An 18,143-nucleotide genomic window follows, 5' to 3' on the forward strand; every position below is an offset into this window, starting at 1 on the left:
TGTAGGGTGTGTATGTTCCGTCAGTTGTATGAGTGTCTTCTGTCCGTTATGTGTGTATATGTGGTGTAGTCTGGGGATGGGTTTGTGGATGAGGTCTCTGAAGGCCTTCGGATCTAGACCTGGTGGGAAGTCCCGGTCGTGGATGAGTGGTAATAAGGGTGAGGGGTGTCGGGTGAGGCCATGTACCCGGGACGCTCTATGCCACACCCGTAGGGTATGTTGTGCCAACGAGGAGCATCCCCGGCCCAGGCCACCTCCGGAGCACCACGGTAGGGTCGACACTGGTCCTGCTATCTCTGTCTCTTCCACTGCTTTCCATTGCTTGTGGACATTGGTCTTGGTCCAGTCCAAAACTCTCCGTAGGTGTCCCGCTGTGTAATATAGATAGAAGTCGGGGATGGCCAACTCCCCCCTCTCCTTAGGTAGAGTGAGAGCCTGGTATTTGAGACGTGGTCTTTTCCCGTTCCATATATAGGTACTAGTCAACGTGCGTAAGGCAGTGAAAAATCTTTTAGGGATTGTTATAGGGAGTGTCTGGAATAAGTAAAGTAATCGTGGGAGGAGGTTCATTTTAATTACCTGAACCCTTCCCAGCCACGAAATATGTGGGTGGGACCACTCGGCTAATTCTCTCTTGAATGTGTTCAACATAGGGGTGAAGTTTTCTTTGTATATGTCTTCTTTTTGTCTGGTTAGCCATGTACCCAGGTAGCGTATTTTGTTTTCTGCCCATTGGAATGGGAAGCTAGGGCGGATGGGGGAGGTTCGGTTGTTAGGTAAGTCTATGTTCAGTATGTGGGATTTGGAGTAGTTAATTTTAAGGTTGGATATGTGTCCAAATGTCTTGAAGGCTTGGAGTATATTGGGGAGGGAGATCTCCGGTTTCGTGACATAAAAGAGGAGGCGGCCACTTTGTGATGTGTGTCTCCCGTGTGTATGCCCGTTATGTCGTGGTGTTCCCTGATGGCCAACATAAAGGGTTCAAGGGCAAGGACGAAGAGCAGCGGGGAAAGTGGGCATCCCTGACGGGTGCCGTTGTGTATCGGAAACTCGTCCGTCAGTGCCCCGTTCACTATGACGTGTGCCGTGGGCCCGTCGTACATGGCTGTGATCCAGCCCTGCATGTGGGGTCCCAGTCCTATTTGACCGAGGATCTGGAATAGATACTCCCATCCCACTCTGTCGAAGGCCTTCTCCGCGTCGGTAGACAGTAGGAGAAGGCCTCCGGTATTGTAGGTCTTGTTATGCATAAGGGCAAGGGTCCGGATGGTATTGTCCCTTGCTTCACGGTTTGTGACAAACCCGACTTGGTCGAGGTGTACCTGTGTGGGGATGTGCGGCTGCAGGCGCCTGGCTAGCATCTTCGCCATCAACTTAATGTCGCAATTGATGAGGGAGATGGGCCTGTAGTTCCCGCAGTGCTCCGCGTAAGGATTCTTCTTTTAACCATTTGTCCAATAAACTGTGTTTGATTTTATCCCGCTTTAAGTAACTTTTGTAAAGACATTACTGCAATACTGAGCTGTGGATTCTCAACACCACTTTATTTCTGATCAAACTACCAGAAATATAGTTATTAAATATGGTTAATGCATATTCACCACTGTGGAGGTGGATAAAGACTACACAATTAATATACTGTCACATTTTCCCCTTTTTTTTTACTAATTAGGGGTAATACTTTTTGAAGCGCAGACACTTTTTATATTCAAGGTGTGGTCTTACCAGCGATTTATAAAAAGGCAAAATTATATTTTCATCCAGAGAATTTATGCCCCTATTTATACATGACAAAACCTTACTGGCCTTAGCAACTGCAGATTGACATTGCATATTGCTGCCTAATTTGTTGTCTATATCAATTCCCAAATCCTTCTTGTGTGTGGTTATCCCTAATTCACTACCATTTAGGGTGTAAGTTGCTTGTGCATTCTTGACCCCGAAGTGCATAATTTTGCATTTCTCTACATTAAATTTCATCTGCCATTTTAGTGCCCAGTCCCCCAATCTATCCAAAATCTCTCTGCAGCAAAGCAATATCCTACTCACGTGTTACATAGACTTGCGTCCATCAAGTTCAGCCTTCCTCACATATGCTTTTGCTGTTGATCCAAAAGAAGGCAAAAACCCAGTCTGAAGCGCTTCCAATTTTGCAACAAACTAGGAAAACATTCCTTCTTGACCCCAAAATAGCAGTCAGATGTCTCCTTGGATCAAGCAGCTATTACCCCACTAATTAGAAATTGTATCCCTGTATGTTATGTTTTTGCAAGTATTTATCCAATTGCAACTTAAACATCTGTATAGACGCTGACAAAACCACCTCTTCCGGCAATGAATTCCATATCCTTATTGCTCTTACTGTAAAAAAACCTTTTCTTTGCCTTAGATGAAATCTCCTTTCTTCAAGCCCTCGTGTGACCTCGTGTCCTATGTATAGCCCTGTTTATGAATAGATTTCCAGATAATGGTTTGTACTGGCCCCGAATATATTTGTATAATGTTATCATATCCCCTCTAAGGCGCCGTTTTTCCAAACTGAAGAGATTTATAAGAGTGTTATTACTTTACAAAGTTTTTTGTCATCTGCAAGCACTAAAACATGGCTTTCAATGCCTATTTCAAGATCATTTATAAATATGTTAAATAGAAGTGGTCCCAAAACATAACCCTGAGGGACACCACTTACCACTTTTGTCCAGCTTGAAAATTTACCATTAATGACAACTCGTTGTACTCTATCCTTAAGCCAATGTTCTACCCACGAGCAAGAGTATTCATCTAGACCAATTTCTTTTAGTTTGAAGACTAACCTATTGTGAGGAACCGTTTCAAATGCCTTGGCAAAATCCAAGTAGATCACATCCACTGCAACACCCTGATCTATACTTCTACTTACTTCTTCATATAATGCAATTGGGTTAGTTTGATAAAACCATGCTGATTATTGCTAATAACAAAGTTCTTCCCAATAATTCCTGAATATTATCATTTAATAGCCCTTCAAATATTTTCCCAGTCACAGAAGTTAAGCTCACAGGTCTATAATTTCCAGGCAAGGATTTTAAACTATTTTTAAATATAGAAACAACATCTGTCTTCCTCTAATCCTCCTGTACAATACCTGAAACAAATAAAAATCTTGAAAGATTAAATACAGAGGTTCGCTGATTTCCCCACTTAGCTCATTAAGTACTCGTGGGTGAATACCGTCAGGCCCCGAAGCTTTATTTATATTAATTTTCTTTAACTGCTGTAGCACCTTGTCTTGAGTCATCCAATCACTAGTTACATAGTTGAAAAGAGACTTGCGTCCATCAAGTTCAGCCTTCCTCACATATGTTGTTGCTATTGATCCAAAAGAAGGCAAAAAACCTAGTCTGAAGCGCTTTCAATTTTGCCACAAACTAAGAAGAAATTCCTTCTTGACCCCAAAATAGCAGTCAGATGTCTCCTTGGATCAAGCAGCTATTATTTCTACTAATTAGAAATTATATCCCTGTATGTTATGTTTTTGTAAGTATTTATCCAATTGCAGTTTAAACATCTGTAGTGACTCTTGCAAAACCACCTCTTCAGGCAGAGAATTCCATATCCTTATTGTTCTTACTGTAAAAAAAACTCTTTGCCTTAGATGAAATCTCCTTTCTTCCAGCCTAAATGTGTGACCTCGTGTCCTATGTATAGCCCTGTTTATGAATAGATTTCCAGATAAAGGTTTGTACTGACCCCGAATATATTTGTATAAAGTTATCATATCCCCTCAAAGGCGCCGTTTTTCCAAACTAAAGAGATTTAAATTTTTTAACCTTTCTTCATAACTAAAATGCTCCATTCCTTTTATCAATTTTGTAGCTCGTCTCTGGACTTTTTCTAGTGCCATGATATCTTTCTTTAGAACAGGCGCCCAAAATTGCACAGCATACCAGCGATTTATAAAGAGGCAAAATTATATTTTCATCCAGAGAATTTATGCCCCTATTTATACATGACAAAACCTTACTGGCCTTAGCAACTGCAGATTGACATTGCATATTGCTGCCTAATTTGTTGTCTATAACAATTCCCAAATCCTTCTCGTGTGTGGTTATCCCTAATTCACTACCATTTAGGGTGTAAGTTGCTTGTGCATTCTTAACCCCGAAGTGCATAACTTTGCATTTCTCTACGTTAAATTTCATCTGCCATTTTAGTGCCCAGTCCCCCAATTAATCCAAATCCCTCTGCAGCAAAGCAATATCCTGCTCACATTTTATTACTTTACAAAGTTTTGTGTCATCTGCAACACTGATACTTGGCTTTCAATGCCTATTTAAGCTCATGAAGTTATATGCAAGTTTTTTGCAGCAATAATTTGCATATCTCTTGTCAAAGGATCCTCATTAATATATACTGAATCTATATCTTCCAATCATTAACAACACAATAGATTTAGAAACACTACACACTTTAAAGGACCACTAAAGGCTCCCAGAACACTTCTCACTGAACAACTTTTAGCAAGAATGATGCTAAAAATAAAAAAATGAATAACAGGGTTATGAACTAAACAATGGATTCTGCATGGACAAAATCTGGTTAATCTGAATTCTCAAATTTACTGAAGCCAAATCTGTTTGAAATTCAGTCGGTGTGAACGAATCTGCAACAATCACCCAGATGCATTTAATGTCCAGAATACAATCATTGCTATTAGCATCCAAGCCCTATACCCTAAAGAATAGGATTCAGAATATTTAGAAGTTTAAAAAAAATTCAGAATCCAATGTATCTGGCAGGATCCATATTTGCAAATGATCATTCACTTGATATATGCAAGTAGTTGATAATTTCAAGTACTATTTGCCTGCAAGCAGTTCTAGCAGAACCAGAGGGCAAATCGTTAAATAACCCACAACAGAGCAAGGGTTAACCATGTAGCATTGCTATCCAACTGCCACAATTAAAAATTAAACCAAGCCCATTGGGGGAGTCACTATAAGGTTTTTACCCACCCTACGTCCCCACTTGCCATACAGCATGGTAGCCATATCTAGTAAATGTTAGAAGCAATTAAATGTGCAGTAATTGGTGCCCAGTTGCTAAAAAGCTCCTATCACATGCAGCCTCCATGCAGAATAAAGGCTCTCCATGCTTTAAAAAGGCTATACCACAGCTTTATTATTGGAGTGCTCTGATTGGTTGGCTGACAGGCAAGTTTCACTTTTCTCGAGACTTGCTGTTGGAATATATATTTTGTGTTTTATGGATTTTAATGTGGCCCCTAAAAAATTATATATATATATATATATATATATATATATATATATATATATATATATATATATATATATATATTTTAAATCGCTCCATGCTAAATATTATGGTGGTATGTAGGAAGATCTTATTTTAATGGACTTGGATACGGATTCAATCATAAATCAATCCCTTCTAAATCTATCAGCTTTGTCAGCTTTGTTTCAAATTGCTAAGTTTGGAGCTCCATTTGTTTTACATTATCTACCATATTGTTGTAGGCCTCTGTACTCTTCAAATCTATATTCCATGTGCACAGTCATGTTCCCCAGGAACTTGAATATCTTTCTGCAACTCTGATAGGGAGTGGTCACATTTTTCAATAATTTTATCTGCCATGCTGTCCAGCAGGGATCATATTTTTTCTGTTGTGATAGAGTTCTCTGAACTTTGTGTCTCACTTTTTGTTCTCCCTGAGCGCACGCCATCTTGGTCTGTCTCTTCCGACATTGCAGCTCTTTTCTGACTCAGCGTGTGATTTTGGAAAAATGCAGACTTGTTTCTTGTGTGGCTTCTGAGCTATCTATGCTATTTTCTGTCATGTTCTCCCCTTTTGGCAGGTATGGTCACGTGATTCGCACCAGTGGCCCACCCTTTTACCCCGCCCATTGACTTCTAGCTTCACTGGACACTGCTGTTAGGGGTTATTGATTTACTTGAAAGATGAAAGCATAAACTAGAGAGAGATTAGCATAGAGTATGTGTTTTCTTATAGCTGCATCCTATGAGTTTCCCTCCAGCACCATCTCCATCAGATACATGACGCTAGAGAGGTATGACTGTTTTAGTGGTTTTGGTCGATAAGATTCTGTAATTAGGCCCATCATAACTGTCAGCACCAGGCCAACTGGGCTCTTTATCTGGCCCTGGCTTTCAGTATGACTACTCTGTACTTAAATTTGAAATTCACTTTGAATTCTCACTTTAGTAAATAACACTGTATGTTTTCCCATACAATGTTAGTCAGGGTCGCATCTAAGACTGCTGATGTATAATAGGACAACCATAGCCTGCCCCACTGTCACTGGTCACCTGGACAACCTAGGTTTTCCAGCCATATTTTAAAAATCATTGTGATGTTTACCATGTACACACACCAAAAAAACATGGTGTCTACAATACAGAAATCATGGAAAAAAACATAGGGCAATATTGTTTCTAAATGGAGTGATAAAGAATCATCTGTAGAAAATCCCTCACAAACCCAAATTGACTGTAAACACATTCAATATATATACGGGTATCTTCGTATCAAAGGGTGGACATGTAGGAGAAAAGTAAAGAATAATAGTGCAGCGTTTCTAAAACAAAGTTATCCTTTAATTACACATAGAAACATAGAAACATAGAATGTGACGGCAGATAAGAACCATTCTGTCCATCTAGTCTGCCCAATTTTCTAAATGCTTTCATTAATTCCTGGCCTTACTTATAATTAGGATAGCCTTATGCCTATCCCATTGCAATTACAAAATAAAAGCGATAGGTAGGCACATCACAAAGAAATTACTAGGTGCAGGAAGATAGGAGCCCCCGATGGAGTAGTGTGAAAAAAGGCTGCAATTCTTCTTAAAGCACAGGAAAAAAGTTACAGTGAAAAATAAACAAGAAACTCTATATACAATAAAAAAAGGCCCCCTGCGTTTCGTTCATCTAAAATGAACTTCCTCAGGGGCAAAAAGTCTCACGTTTGTCTCCTCATGGTGATATAATCCTTAAGGGTCGAAGGTACGCTTTTTAAATGCAACCAAAAGTACCCAGGGGTTGCTGTCAGCCTATCCGCGTAGAGGTAACACAGCTGGACCTTGCGGAAAGGCTTGCGATTCAAGCCTCATTTTGATTATGAGTTCTGTCTATGGTCTGATGATGTCATATTCAACTTGCATCCCACATTCATAGTATGCGTTCCACCCTCGTTTCGGATAAATAAGTCCATCAATGTCCGTAATACATAGCATAAAATGGAGAAAGCAATATATGAAGGATTAACAGAAGGATGTGAACTAAGGTTACGCTTAATGATAACCAATACATGAAAAAAGGAAGAAAGGGTGAAAAATAGAGAAAAACAAAAAAGTAAAAGTATATAACTGAGAAGAAGGTGGTGTGTTTTATAGAAAAAATATGAATAGCTAATGATAAAATGCCGGACAAAACAAATCCGGACTTTAGATACATATATATGTGTATATATTAATAAACAAAATGAAAATGAAAAATAAACTACAAGAGTAGTCATGTTTACCATGTGTTCTTAGTGTGTCTTTATATAATCTTACAGTATGTTTAATTATTGATGAATTATTGCTGGTTCTTTATAGAAAAAAAGATTGTGTCAGGGTAACTCATGTTGGGAAGCCCAGCAAGTGGAGAGGGACCTGTCAGGATTACTAGTTGATCCAACACGCAGAATTATATCACACCTAGGACTAAAGGTGACGACTTACCAGGCCTTAGAAAGGCCAGACTTAACGTACCAGAGAATAGTCAGAATACTTGCCGAGGTCAGGGACACAGAAGGAGACACAACGATAAGGGAAATCCAAATGTCAAGGATACCAGAATACAGGGAAGTCAAAACTAAGCCAAAGTCAATCACCAGAAATAAACAATCAGGAACACACTCTCTGAAAACCAAATATGGGAAACCACGACAGGGCACTGATCAAAAGGTAATTTGGGTTTAAATAAGCCTCCTAGAGCTGTAATTGGCTATATGTGACCTCTGACCCCAAAACGTGCATGCACATCCATGACGCGACGCCGCATGCACGCACGCACGCAAGCGCCATCTTTAATATGGGCAAGAGGTATTTCTTTATTAGAAATGGAACCGCAGCGGTCCGCGTCTCTGTTTACGCCGCACATGCCGGGAACCGAGATGGAAGGAGGTCGGGTTTTGATCTGCCGGTAAGATGAGTGTTTATTTCTGTCGGTGTGACTGCTGGTTTTCAGTGCGGTCACGCTGACAGAGACCCGCGGCACCTTGACAGGACCTTTCCCGATCTCTCTCTCATCAGCAGTTCTTAAGCCTACCGCGGTAGCCTCACCCCCTTTTATGATGCAGCGCATGTGCACCGACATCAAGTCATTAATGATGTCGCGGTCCACCAAAATGTTTGAATTTAACCATTTGTGGTTGTCTTTCAAGTTTGTTCCCAATAGCGCGTTATTGTTGTGTATTCCTGGTTCTGACTTTGGCATTGATTGACTATTCTACTTTCTATTATCTTTTGACTCAGCTATTGTGTTTTCGCTATTCCTGATTTCTGGCTTCCCTGACCTCGACCTGTCCCTGACTACTCTCTGTCCTCTTATATGTTAGCCTGGCACTCTAAGGTCTGGTATATGTTATCTATTCTATTACACTCTGCATGTTGGGTCTCTCTGTATTCATGGTAGATTGGTATTTAACTCATCTGTCGGAGCATTTAAACAGATTTTCATTCTTATGTGTACCCTATATAATCTTACTCTATACATCAGTACATGTTATATCTGAGACAATGCTTAATGTTAAACAATTATATATTGGATATCTTTTGTGTTTGTGCTTTATCACATGTATTTTTTTTTTAGAAAATATTATCATTCTACTGCATTTGATGAAAATAAAACATTATTAACATGTCCTTTAGCGTTTAATTACTTGTTCAACCCATTTGTAGGATGAAAAGACTCCAGCAACCACACTTCTGGTTGGTCCACGTCACGGCATCAGCCATGTTATTGATCTGAAGACCAATCTCACAACAGTTTTGTTTGAATTCAGCCAGGTGACAAAGGTTCAGTTGTTCAGAGAATCGCAAGGGGTGGCACGTGTGGAAACAAGTGTTACTGATACCAAGGTATGGGCAACTGTATTGTTGGTTGAAATTCAGTGTTATTATAGATGGATAAGAAAAACTCAACCTCATTTGACAACACTATGCCCACACAAACTCTTCTATTATGGCATTAAAGTTCCCTATCCTGAATTGGTAGTTGTTTTGACCCTCAACACGAGAATCTTAAAGTGACACACCAGACCCCCAAAGTTGCCAAAGTTCTTTGTGTAATGAGTGTGTCCACTTTTGTGATTTTACAAAAAGTATAGTAAAAATGAAAATCCAGCGCACTCCCTTATCTACTAAACAGCTACTTTGGTGCTGACCGATTTTGCTAGTTGTATTAAAAACACCTAATCTAGGCAAAAAAAAAAAATTATGGAGGTTTAGTTACATTATATGATCATACATTGCATAAGCCTGCCGCAATGTCAATGTACCACAACTTTGGCAGGTCCTACTCTAACAGCCAACTATCTGCTAAATTAGTACTTACTTGGGGAAATACTTCCATCTCGAGTTCTTTGCGGTACAAGGCCAAATAGGATCCTGAGATGAGGCACCTGTGACAGGGATGGGTGCAAAACCAAGGAGACTGCTAGACTCCTATATATATATATATACCGATATATATATATTTGGGAGTCTAGCAGGCTCCTTGGTTTTGCATATATATATATATATATATATATATGTGTGTGTGTGTGTTCGTGGCCATTTTAGTAATGCAAATGAAATAGAGATTAAGTAATCTACCTTTAATAAGCAAGTCGGTTGAGGTGTGCCAATAACGACGTATGTGGTAGGCCTTTAAATAAGTAGCCTACCTTAGATAGAGTTGAATAGAGGGAGTGGAGGGTGGGCCAGCAGTATGTCTGGAACTAGTCAGGTAATGTAGGAAAGGGGGGGAGTCCCTTTTAAAGGTACACAGCCCCTCCCACAACTTCAGGCCCAGCCTTCCAATTTGTGTTCGGGGCCATTTTAGTAATATAAATTAAATAGAGATTAAGTCATCTACCTTTAATAAGCAAGTCGGTTGAGGTGTGCCGATACCGACGTATGTGGTAGGCCTGTAAATAAGTGGGCAAAAGGAATACCAATCTTGAACAAAAGATATTTATTACGAAACCACATGACATCATAACATATCTATGAGGACATCTTAACAAATGCCTTTCTTATTTCCTGTATTGGTTGAGCTCTTTCCTGTTACATGAGCCTATGCGTAAGTAGTGGTCTATGGCCTGTCTGATATTGATGATTTTGTCCTGTGGTAGGCTGGCTTCCATCGTTACTGAGTCAAACTGTATTACGGTGTCTGGTCCTTCTCTCTTTGGAGATACTGGTACCCCTATTGAGTCAAACAAGTGTACTGCCTTATTTAGACTGCGTGGGGGGGATGCCTTGTTCTCTACAAACAGAAAATCATCCAAGTAATGGATGACGCTATGGCACCTGCTTGTATTTAAGAGCAGCCAACACAAGGTCTCCGCAAAAGTGTCGACAAACCTTGGACTATTCTTTTTTTTTTTTTTAATTCTTTATTTTATTTGACAAAGTAAAATAGGACAAGGCTGGATGTTCCGGTTTAAGCATAAACCGTGGTCAAGCGTAACATATCATATTACAGTATAGGCATACAGTTGATAAGCTTGGTAGACATTGGGTAATACAATAAGTGCCTAGTGCACAAGACTCTTCGTTAGGGGCGCGGACATCACGTATGTGCTGTCAATTTTTTATTTATATTGCATAGTGACTCGGTTACAGGTGGCCAGGGTGGGAAGGTGGGTGTCTGTGGGCATCTGGTGGTGCCTGTCGTATAGCTATTGAAGGGTCTTAGAGTTTAGTTGGGTTATAAATTATCTTACAGTGATGCGGTGGAGTCGCAAGCTATGTTAGATACAGGTGGTGGCCCTGCTTACTTGCTCCGACTGCAAGGTGTCATCTGTAATGTGGAACCCGTGGTTGACTCCTGCTTTTTGTACCCGATTCAGCTGAGCTTCGCTTCGGCATGACTATACACCCTTCCATTCCCTGGCGCCTACCTGTCTGGTATGTGATTACGTGGGTGTTTGAGCTAATCGTAAGCTTGAGTGAGCTATCGATGCCTGTGTGTGCTTTATATGTAAAAAGTAACGAGTAGGCCCTCGTCTAGGGCGAGGACCATAGTAAGAAGATGAGTGAGAGGTAAAGTAGAGAGAGAGGAGGAGTAGCAGAGAAGAGGGATGGACCAGGCGCCCGGGCAGGCAGGGGGGGCCCGAGAGGGAGGGGGGAGAGGGATGCGGGGGAGGAGAGGCAGGAAGGGGGGCAAGGAGCCAATCAGCGTTTCCCATCTGTGGGGTCCCAGGCCCGGGCATTACCTGGACCCCCTGGGGAGCGGCCCCACCCTTTACAAAGCGCTAGGTCGGTGACTCTGCCAAGGGGCATTCTTTCCATCGTCCCCACGTCTTCTCAAAAGCCTTTTGGGTGGGGGCGGGGGGGTTGCATTTTTAACCAGCTTTGTGCCAGGGCCCGCCTGGCTGCCAATGTGATTTTGTTGAATAGTTTTAGGTCGTATTTGGGCCAGTTGTCTATTGGCCTGCCTAGGAGGTATGTCCACTGGTCAAGGGCGGGTGCCCTCTGGAATACCTGTCCCATTATGTCCCTAACGTCTTCCCAGTACCTGTGGACGATGGGGCATTCCCACCACATGTGGATGTATGTGCCCAGAAGACCACAGTTCCTCCAACACAGATCATTGGTGGACTATTCTTTGAGCCAAAAGTGAGCTTAGTAAAAAGTAACCTAGGCCTTTCCACTTAATGCCATGCAGGTGCCATAGTGACGGATAGGTGGGAAATAGTTTAACCCCTTAAGGGCACATGACATGTGTGACATGTCATGATTCCCTTTTATTCCAGAAGTTTGGTCCTTAAGGGGTTAAAGGTGTTCATAATGTCAGTCTTGCTAAGCCAGGCGCCTATACCCACAGTTATTATGATAAATACTGCGTCATCAATGGTAGCATACTGTAGGGAGAATTCTTCAGAGGGGATAAGAGAATTAAGACTAGGAACTACCGAAGAATGTGGCGCAGGGAGCTCTATGATTAGTCTCTGTTTTGTGTTTTTCCCGTGACCAACCAATAGGGTTGGTTCTCTAGCTAGAGAAAGTGTGGTTCCGTGACTGGTCCTAGTACAAACCCTTGTTCTTGCTGAATGAGTAGCTATGTATCTACTGCGTTTGTGTCAGTCAAGGCAGACTGAAGATTGTTAGACTCCCAAGTCCCTCCCGGCATGTTGATAAGACCTGTATGGAAACCTTGGGAGAAACCTGCAACTAAATACCAGATGTTTAGATGGTTGGGTGGACAGTAGCCCCGCCAGAACGTCAATATTTACTGATGTTAGGTACAGTTTCATAAGCATTTTATTATTAGGGCAAATGGCTTTCGTGTGTGCCCAGAAACAATGCGAGCATACATGCAACACACGACATGCACTATAAGCACAAGCCCCAAGATTACAGTTGTTCCAATTTTGGGGACTTGCCTAGATACACACTTGGACGACCAAGTTTATCCCTGCCTTGCTTTCTGCCCTCCTTGCTTTCTGCCCTCTTGCTTTCTGGAATGGCAGTGGTTGTGACATAGTCCAGTGTAACCGGGCAGAGGTTTGCGCAATGTGGTTGCCACGCATATTGCACAAGCTGGGGACCGTAGCCAAGCGAAGTATCTTAGGAACAGCTCTGTATCCAATTGGCTCCAATCCATCCTTGCATTGTACTGGGCCAGAGCTGTTGACGCCTTTGTTGCAAATGAACGGTGGTAGTCGTAGAAGTGCAAACCACCGTATTTGTTGCCCAGGTCCACTAGCTTGTGCATATACAGGTCTAGTTCCTCACTTCTATGTGGGTACACTGAACATAGCCCATCCTTGTAAATCCCAAAAGCAATGACAAGGTCAGGGATAGATAACTTTTGCTCAGACTCGGGTCTCTAGCCTTTAGGACCACTGAGATGTCGTCATATGAGTAGGAGCGATTCTCTACGACATCCCGGGAGGCAGTTAGAAGAGAGATGAGATTAACGTCTTTGCCTTCCAGGATGTCTTTCTTAAGATTCGCTGGTACCATATGGGTCGGGTTAATTACCTGAGACCCTAAGGTGGTGGGAGCATTATTACCGTGTTGGGACTGAGAGGAGCCTGCAATTTTGGTTGTGGGAGGCTCTGGTGTTACAACGGGAAACCTACAGGCTTTCAGTCTCTCCAGCTTATCATTAATCTGTCCCATGGAGGACACTAGCGAAGTCATCATGGTATAAAGGTTGGCGTTGCTCGTGCCACTCGTGCCTTCCCCAGCGTCTGCATTGTCAGTATTGGCTTGCATCAGCCTAACAGTTCTGCTTTCCTGGCAGTAGCTGGAAAGGGGATGCTGCGCCTACGTAGTTCGGCCGTGAAGCGGGGTATAGTCCATGATCTTATTGATGATGGGCTACTGGTGTCTCCCTTGCGGGGTGTGGGGGTGGCAGTCCTGGCTGGAGTACTAGGGATTGAAATATAAACTCCGTCGTCTGGTACCTGGACATACTGAAATATATAGGAAACATATGCTTTAGCCTAAGGACGTATACTGGTATTTTAGCTAGTGCCAAAGAGGCGACAAATTCACTAGGTTGGTGACAAGTGAGTCCCTACTAGTTGCCAAGTGGCTTGAGAGGCTCTACCTATGGTTTGGCGCAAGGGATGTCCAGCGGGGTGTTGACCTCTCAGGGGAACGTAATAGTCGACTGGGGTGAGGTTGTGACAAGTGAGGCCCTTTCTATGCAACAAGCGAGGTGGCTAGCTATGATTTGGCCCATGGGGCATATTACCTCTTGCGTGGAGGGTGGCTGTTGGCCTCGCGGGACCACTATCCTTATGGCGGAGAATGCCTGGGCAAACTACCTAGATGGCCATTAACCAACGCTCTATAGTTTGTTCCCTATACCTTAAACCAGAGTAGTGGAGCAGGAGCAACGTACCTGTTGGTCAAGTGTATGATTAGATCTGCCCCGCGGTAGTCTGAGTTTCCTGTTAGGGAGGACTAAGCCAAAAGGTGAACAATGGAATAGAAGAGTGAACAGTAAAACGCATGTCTGCTAGGCATGTGCATACGGAAAATTTTCGGTTCGGTTCGGCATTCCGAAATTCGGGATTTTTAGCAATTCGGCACTTCGGCACTTCAACACTTCGGAACTTCGGTGTGACGAGACCAATCTCGCCACTGTGCATTGGAGGAGCCTGGTTGCCCGCCTGCTGCCTTTAGACTATGGCCCCATGTTGAAACGCTTGATATTCCCCTGCAAAGACATGAAAGCCGGGTCATTCGGTGCTTGCCCTGTTTGAGCGGTGATACCCCAGATAGCTATGGCAATTGAACTGTATGTGTGTGGTCTGAGCGCCATTCAGTAATAATGTGTGCTCAGACCTAAGCTATCTGGGGATATGTTGCATGTCTGTATTTTATGTAATAAATGTAACCTTGTGTATTTTATTGTATTTTACTGTCTTTTTACTGCCATGTGCTTAATGGAGTTTTGCCTCTGTCCTTGGAGATACTTGGATTACTTCCCAATTATCTCCAGGATAGAAGACTCTGTGGAACTGGTTTTGGGCAGAAAAGCCATGCTTCATTTTGTCACGTTTACATAGATTGAGATGGAGCGCAACTGCAGATTTCTTAGGATTTAAATTGATGATTAGAAAATTAGAGAATAAAATAGGAATTGTCTATTCAATATAGGAAAATACAGGTACTGTATCTTTAATTACTTCGCTGTTGGTAAGCAGCTTCCTATATACATGCAATCTAGCACATTTGGTGTTTGCAAGTTTTAGGTTAATGAAGAAAGCTATAATGAAGTTGTAACAGCAGAGATTCGTTTTAGGTTTAAAGTTAGCAGGTTAGGGAGCAGCTGGTGCCTGAATGCTTAACGGGCTTGAGAGCAGGCTGTAGCAGAAATGATTGGATAACTTGACAGCAGACTATGGAAGGAATGCTCAGCAGTCTTGAGAGAAAGAAGTTCGTATCACAGATGAAAGTCCAGATACTAGCCGTGGTCGAGGAGAGGAGAAGGAGGTTAGTTTGAGTGCCAGTCCGGTTCGGTACACAGGTAGGTTTGCAGAGAAAACTTTCAGCCGGGTTGATATCGCGGTAACGCTGTTCATTAATCCAGCGTCTTGTATCTGGCGCGGTCGCATTATGTAGCGTGGAGAGACCGCGTCAGAGAGGGGGTGTGGCTAAACTCCGTCAACCCGGAAGAGACAGGGAATTACCGGTAGCTGGGGCATGACACATTTGGTCACAAAGGACTACGATCTATCTTTTGAACCACTGGACCAATTTGTATGATTTAGACGAATGTTTGTATTTGGAGTATGCAGATTCTGAAAATGTTTATGTGAATGTGATGCATACTTTTAAAGTTATAAATAATGTGGAAAAACTGTATTTCTCTGCTTGTGATAATTACATTACCCATTGTGTAAGGTAATTGTATCACAGGCAGAGGGGAGGATTTTGTGTGGGAGTGTATTGTACGTGTTTATTGGTTGTTTTCCAAAACCCTGTGGGTGGTACTAATGTGTATATAAGAACAATAAACCCACAGCTGTTCACTGCTTGACCCTCAACACGGAGCTTTGTCTTGTTCTTGGGGGGATTTATTGTATGCTGTTCCAGTTTGACTGCTAGGAGTGTAAACCTATTTGTATGTTTTTTCCTATTCGGCTGTTTACAGCATTCGTATGGTTCTGGTTAAGCTGTTTACGGCATTAATATGCTTCTCCGGTTTGGTGTATTGGTGTCTACAGTAGCTGTGCCTGTGTCTCTGGAAGGGAAGATCTACTAAACAGCGGTTTAACCCTTTTATGCATGGAGGTGCCGTTACATTCGGCAACTTCGGAACTTCGGCAGTTTGACACTTCGGAAATTACCGTATATACTCGTGTATAAGTCAATCTCATGTATAAGTCGAGTGCAGTTTTGTGACCAACAATTGTGAAATATGCTATGCCTCGTGGATAAGTTAAGGGTAAAACTTAGGGCTATGAAATTCTGTGATTTTGATAATTATATACACACACACTCATACTAACACACACTGCATTATATACACAGAGTGTGTGTGTGTGTGTATATATAATGCAGAGTGTGTGTGTGTTTGTATGAGTGTGTGTGTATGTGTGTGTGTATATAATTCAGTGTGTGTGTTTGTATGAGTGTGTATATAATGCAGAGTGAGTGTTTGTATGAGTGTGTGTTTGTGTGTGTGTGTAGTGTGTAGTGTGTGTGAAATGGGTGGGGGGTAGGGCATTTTTATTATTTTCAATTTTTTTATTTTAATTTTTTTATTTTTTTATTTTAATATTTTTAAAAAAAATATTTAAGTATTATTTTTTTATTTTATTTTATTTTATTTTAATAAAACATTTTTTAATTGTAATATTTTATTATTTCATTTTATTTTCGTCCCCCCTCCCTGCTTGATACATGGCCAGGGAGGGGGGCTTTCATTCCCTGGTGGTCCAGTTGAATGGCTGTTTAGGAGGGGGCTGGCAGAGAGCAGTAACTTACCTTTCCTGCAGCTCCTGTCAGCTCCCTTCTCTTACCTCCGGTCCGGCCAGCTCCTCTGTCAGCTCCCACTGTAAGTCTCACGGTCTCTCGCGGCTCTCGCGAGACTTACAGTGGGAGCTGGCAAAGGGGCTGGCAGGACCAGCGGTGAGAGAAGGGAGCTGACAGGAGCTGCAGGAAAGGTAAGTTACCGCTGTCTGCCAGCCCCCAACAGGACCGCCGGGCTTATAATGAGCCCGGCGGTCCTGGTCTGTATTATCGCAATGTAAGTTGCCATAATACAGACATTAACTCGAGTATAAGTTGAGTTGGAGTTTTTCAGCACAAAAAAATGTGCTGAAAAACTCTTCTTATACTCGAGTATATACGGTAGGCAACTTTGGAACTTCGACACTTCGGAATTTCGGGACTTCGGCACTTCGGGACTTCTATTGCAGCCGCTTAGTAGATAACTCCCTAATTCCCACGGTATTAGGGAGTTATCTACCAAAAGGCCGAAAGACCTAAATTGGTCTTTCAGACAAATTTACTAATACTAAGTAAAAATGACTTAGTATTAGTAAATTTTGCCCCTACTCTCTATACCGCGAGTAGGGGCATGTCTAGTAAACAGTGAGCAGCCTGTGGCATTTTAATATTAAGTAAATGTGTTTACATAGTAGGTGAATATGTTTACTTTCTATTTTTTAATATTAAGGACATATGCCTGAAAATTAAACTAGTGCAAAAAGTGATGATTTATTGAGTATCAGATTAACAAAATCAAATACAAGGTTTTCGACATTAAGCCTTAATCATGTTAATTTATAATCAATAACAATTGTCACTTTTTGCACTACTGTCAAACCAGTGGATTATGACTTTGAACAATTGAAAGGGACTGTGGATCCCATCCCTGGTACTCTAGTAGTGATAGCTGACACTTCTTGGTTACATGAGTGCAACACTATTCTTGCATTTTAATGCCTGAAATCTTATAGTGTGTGTGTATTTTCATCAAATTTAGAATTAGAGGTAGAATTTGTGCCTTCAGAATGTATCTTCTTAAATAAAGAATAGCTTAATGTTACTGCTGCCATTGAAGTAGTTAGGTCTGGAAATATTTGGACACTGACACAATTTTTATAATGTTGGCTCTTTGCACCACCACAATGGATTCAAAATAAAACAGAGATACAATTGAAGTGCAGACTTTCAGCTTTAATTCAATGGCTTGATCAAAAATATTGTATGAAACGTTTAGGAATTGCAACCATTTTCATACAGAATACCCTTATTTCAGGGGGAACAATAGTAATTGGACAAATTATAATAATCAGAAATAAAATGTAAATTTGTAATACTTTGTCGAATTATTTGCATGCTGCTTGAAGTCTGAAAGGCATGGACATCACCAAACGCTGAGTTTTCTCCTTTGTGATGCTT

General features: G+C 41.7%; 1 protein-coding gene across 1 annotated transcript in view; it reads left to right on the forward strand.

The window, feature by feature from the left end:
- Positions 1–18,143, forward strand: part of FRMPD3 (FERM and PDZ domain containing 3) — a 212,939-nt gene that overhangs the window by 173,403 nt on the left and 21,393 nt on the right. Inside the window, exon 12 of the mRNA XM_063432397.1 lies at positions 8,964–9,143. Within this exon, the coding sequence (XP_063288467.1) occupies positions 8,964–9,143 (180 nt within the window). The remainder of the gene's footprint in view (positions 1–8,963; positions 9,144–18,143) is intronic.

Source organism: Pelobates fuscus, chromosome 9 (genome assembly GCF_036172605.1).
Source record: "Pelobates fuscus isolate aPelFus1 chromosome 9, aPelFus1.pri, whole genome shotgun sequence".
NCBI lineage: Eukaryota > Metazoa > Chordata > Amphibia > Anura > Pelobatidae > Pelobates > Pelobates fuscus.